Genomic DNA, 5,000 nt, shown 5'->3' on the forward strand with positions numbered 1-5,000 from the left:
TTGTGGTCTTTTCCAGGCTTAAGACCACATATACGCTATTAGACGGTTTTGAACAGCATGGGGAGCTATGAATAGTGTTTGTTTGTCACGTTGCCTGTTTCCTGAGTGCCGTTCCCCAATACGCGAGCGGCTGTCGGAGTTTGTCAAGTCGCTCCGTGTCTGAGTGTGTCCGTCTCCCCTGGTCAGCAGGGCCATCGTGTGTGTGCCGTGCCGTGTGTCTGCTGACACCGGTCCAAACCGGCTCGAACTGGCTGCTGCTAGCAGGCTCGCAGTCCTGTCCAAACCATGGCCTGGCTTACGTCATACGATTTTCCTCACGCGTTATGACGTCCGGGGTCGGATGGTGACAACCGATCAGATGATAGCATAGACTATACGGGCTCCCAACCAGATCACGTCATAAATGGCGCAACCTCCCGATTGGTCAACGGGAATCGAAAACGCAGAATCCGCTCGCAAGACCGCTCACTCCTGACAGATTTGAGCCGACCGTGCCTGTATTGTTTTTGACACGTCCGAACACATTCGGGAGCTGGTAAACCGGTCGAATCGGAATCGTTTCGGACCGATTTCTCACACCTCGCGAGTAGCAACCTTAAGACCTAATGTTTTTCTTCATCTTCTTCTGACAAAAAACAATTGGGAGCCTGCAAGTGGTGAAATGTACGCCCGGCCTAACCGAGCCTTAAATGATCTGCAGCAGTTTGAAATCTCTCATCTTTCCTCATAAAACCCTGTCTTTTCATAAAGTTCAGCCCGGATTTGATCAAGGAGCCAATTTTCGTGTCTTAAATTAAACATGGCTGACTCGGAGCCAGCAGTGGGATTGGAGATAGGGCTTCTTTCATTACTTATTCGTACAATTATCATTTTTTATTCGCAGCAATAACTTTATCTGCGGCGGTGACAAATGCTAAATGAAAGCTTAATTTGTTCAGGCTCCAGACGAGCCGCGCTCCGTGGGAGGAATCTCCGGGGTCCGTGCCGCTGGAGTCACGAGCCGAAACCGAGCTCCTCGCACATCTCCTCTCCTCTTTTACCCTCCTCCCCCTCTCTCTCTCTCTCTCTCTCTCTCTCTCTCTATCTCCCTCCCTCATTCTCTCCCTCATTCTCACTCTCTCGCTCTCTGGCTCCGTCCCTCATTCCCTCCCTCGTTCTCTCCCTCTCGTTTTCTCACTCTTTCACTCAATCTCTCCCTCCCTCGTCCTCTCCCACTCTCTCTCCCTCCGTTGTTCTCCCACTCACTCACTCTCTCTCTCTCTCTCTCTCTCTCAGATCGATCAACTCAACAAAGACCTGGAGGAAGCTAAGACCAAGGTTGTCACTGTTCCCGTGCCCATGCCCATCCCACCACCCCTCTTGACTGGGCAGAATGCCCCCACTGCCCCTCCTATCCCAGGGCAGGCTGGGATACCCCCACCGCCACCTCTCCCAGGGCAGGCTGGGATACCCCCGCCCCCCCCAGCCCCTCCTCTCCCAGGGCAGGCTGGGATACCCCCGCCCCCCCCACCGCCACCTCTCCCAGGGCAGGCTTTTATTCCACCCCCACCTCCCTTACCCGGGATGGCAGGTATGCCTCCTCCACCTCCGCCCTTACCTGGGATGGCAGGTATGCCTCCTCCTCCTCCGCCCTTACCAGGGATGCCAGGTATGCCTCCTCCACCTCCGCCCTTACCTGGGATGCCAGGTATGCCTCCTCCACCTCCCCCCATCCCGGGAGGCCCCGGCATCCCGCCCCCGCCCCCTCCTGGTTTTGGGGGTTGGGCAGCACCTGTGGCCCCCACGCTTCCGTTTGGTCTGGCCCCCAAGAAGGAGTACAAGCCTGAGGTGCAGCTGAAGAGGGCCAACTGGTCCAAGGTGAGCCCCCCAAGAAGTGTGTGCGCATGTGTGTGTGTACTTGTCTTCCTATCTTACTGGGGACCATTGTGTCATTACACATCCACCAAGAGGGGACATAGAAACCAAGAGGGGACATTTTAGTGTGTGAGTATGTGTTTTTTGCGTGTTTGTGCGTGTGTATGTGTGTATTTGTCTGTGCGTGCATTTGTGCACACTTGTGCGAGTAGGTTGTGTTTTTCCAGTGGAGGTGCGGCTGTTGACTGCACACACACACACACACACACACACACACACACACCGTATCTCCCTCACCGCACTGGGTTCTCCTCTGCCTGCCACAGTTAAAATGGCGCGGCTGGCCTAAAGCTGCTGTTCAGCAGCCAGTGTAGAGTTCATGAACAGTGGCTCTCTCTCTCTCTCTCCATTGTGTCGGCAGAGAAGGGCCGTTGACGAGAGAGACACAGAAATGGCTTTTTAATAATCCACATTCTTTTAACTGTGCCGCTGGAAGATAATTAAATTGCAGCGAGAAAGGACAGCATTCTTTTGTAATTTAAATTAACATTTTTTTTTAATTTTTTTTTTTTACCCTCCCTCCTCCTGCCCCCGCACTGGGCCCCCACCCTCCTGAAATGGTGCTCTGGATAATGAACGGTCCCTAGTGATGGAGGACTGCGTCCCCCTCTCATTTTCTCTCCCTCCTTTTCTCCCTCGTTCTCTTTCTCATTTACTCTCTCCCACTTTCTCTTATTTTCATTCTCTCTCTCGCTCTCACTTCCTCATACTATCTAATTTTCTCATTCTCTCTCCCTGATGTTCCCCCCAGCCTATCTCTCCCTCTCTCTCTCTCTCTCTTTCTCTCTCCGTCACAAGAGGAAACCAAAGAAGGATGAAAAAGCCTCCTTTGTGAGACACAGCAATAAAAAAAGAGTATCTTTAATTCCTGCCTCTCCTTTCAGGTCCTGTCTCGCTGCTATGAAAGGCTTTTTGTGTGGGGGAAAATGAGTCTCTTTTGTAAGGGGATCCCATTGCTAACATCCCGCTCCTGTCCTGGAGATACAGGCTCAGAAACGCCCAGCCTGGCAAATGCAGTCAGACAGAAATACTTACCATTACAGCCGTGTGTGTGTGTGTGTGAGTGTCTGTGTGTCTGTGTTTCTGTGTGTGTGTTTCTGTTTCTGGAGGTGTGTGTGTGTGTGTGTTCATTGGTGTGTTTCTGTGTGTGTGTCAGTGTGTGTTTGTTGGTGTATGTGCGTATGTTGGTGTGTTTCTGTGTGTGTAGGTGTGTGTTTGTTGGTGTATGTGTGTATGTTGGTGTGTTTCTGTGTGTGTGTGTAGGTGTGTGTTTGTTGGTGTGTGTGTGCTCAGTTAAATGAGCTGTGTGTACACAGTCGCCTCCATAAATGATTGGTACCCTTGATAAGGGCTGTGGAAAATAAACAGCGCAAGTAATGAGCTGTATTTTATGGGAAAACTGTATTATTTCCTTCTAATGATACTGCTGAGAAAAGAACAAGCAATTGTATTACTACCATCCCCAAAGATTCTTCCAAATAAAATCAAACAAATTTAAATCTGCATCAACATCATACTTTTTATAGTTCATCTCAGCCCTAAGGAACCATACTGTTGCCATCCCTCTCTTCCTGTTTCCCTGGGATATAAAAATGAGGTAACATGCGTGTAAAATCCATTCACCATGGAGAAAGGCAGAGAACTAACAAATGAGGAGACAAACGCTTGTTGACCTACATAAATCAGGCATTGGGTACAAAAAAAAATAAACGACCGGGTACAACACTTACTACGGTTCGGAAATGAGATAAGAGCCATCAAACCACTGGGTCTGAGGATGCTGGTGTGTCCCTCCCCAGCAGACCTGGCTCAAATACGTGATCGCTTTTGATCCGGATGCTTTTCTGTGCTCGATTGATCTTGCCTGGTGCAATTGAGCCAACCAAGAGGACCTGAAGGTGGGATTTCGACTTTTTGAGAGCGTTCCATATGTTCCACACCAGACGAGTGAAGTTAAGTGTAGAAAAGTACTTTAATTGAAAACTACTACGTATTTGACCTCGGTCCTGGTACGCAGTGAAGAATAGGATCTGTGGGAAATGGAACATCCCAGTTGGCGACTTGCAGGTCCTGGCTGGATCCTGCACTCAACAAGTCTACAGATAGATTCCACCTCCAGGCTAATAAGCGATTTTGGAAAGTTCTGGAAAAGGAGGCTCTATTATGAAGCGGGGCTGTGAGTGGGCCTTTCAGCTGCAAATGGAGCCCCACTGGTGGATAGGGTGTGTGTGTGTGTGTCCTCTTTTAAGGGATACGGGTGTGTGTGTGTGACCACTCCTTTACTCTGTCAGATCGGACCAGAGGACCTTTCGGAGAACAGCTTCTGGGTCTCGACCAAGGAGGATCGTTACGAGAGCAATGAGCTCTTTGCCAAGCTCACCCTGGCCTTCTCCTCTCAGACCAAGAGTGAGTGCCACCCCTGACACGCTCGGTTTCAGCCAAACACACCTCTACCACACCTTCACTAAAACAAACCTCTACCACACCTTTCATTCCAAACACAGCTCTACCACACCTTCACTCCAAACACACGTCTACCACACCTTCACTCCAAACACACCTCAACCACACCTTCACTCCAAACACACCTCAACCACACCTTCACTAAAACACACCTCAACCACACCTTCACTCCAAACACACCTCTACCACTCCTTCAGTCCAAACACACATCTACCACACCTTCACTCCAAACACACCTCTACCACACCTTCACTCCAAACACACCTCTACCACACCTTTCACTCCAAACACACCTCTACCACACCTTTCACTCCAAACACACCTCAACCACACCTTCACTCCTAACACACCTCTACCACACCTTCACTCGAAACACACCTCTACCACAGTGTCCGTATCCCAGCATGCTTGTGTCTCTGATTGTGAGATAATTTGCACACGCTTTCTCCCATTTCTGTGAGTGTTTTTAAAGTGCGAGTTAAAGTTAAGTGTACGCAATGACCTGTGAGTGTGAGTGTGAGTGTGAGTGTGAGTGTGTGTGTGTGTGTGTGTGTGTGAGTGTATATGTGTGTGAGTGTATGTGTGAGTGTGTGAGTGTGTGAGTGTGTATGTGTGAGTGTGTG

The 5,000-nt window shown here is 49.9% G+C and overlaps 1 protein-coding gene across 1 annotated transcript in view; it reads left to right on the forward strand.

Moving 5' to 3' along the window:
- LOC133123569 (protein diaphanous homolog 1) overlaps positions 1-4,337 on the forward strand; it is a 66,344-nt gene extending 62,007 nt beyond the window's left edge. The window contains exons 16-17 of the mRNA XM_061234039.1: positions 1,276-1,857; positions 4,206-4,337. Of these exons, the coding sequence (XP_061090023.1) occupies positions 1,276-1,857; positions 4,206-4,337 (714 nt within the window). The remainder of the gene's footprint in view (positions 1-1,275; positions 1,858-4,205) is intronic.
- The last annotated feature ends 663 nt before the right edge of the window (positions 4,338-5,000 follow it).

The sequence above is a fragment of the Conger conger genome, chromosome 3, assembly GCF_963514075.1.
Source record: "Conger conger chromosome 3, fConCon1.1, whole genome shotgun sequence".
Lineage (NCBI taxonomy): Eukaryota > Metazoa > Chordata > Actinopteri > Anguilliformes > Congridae > Conger > Conger conger.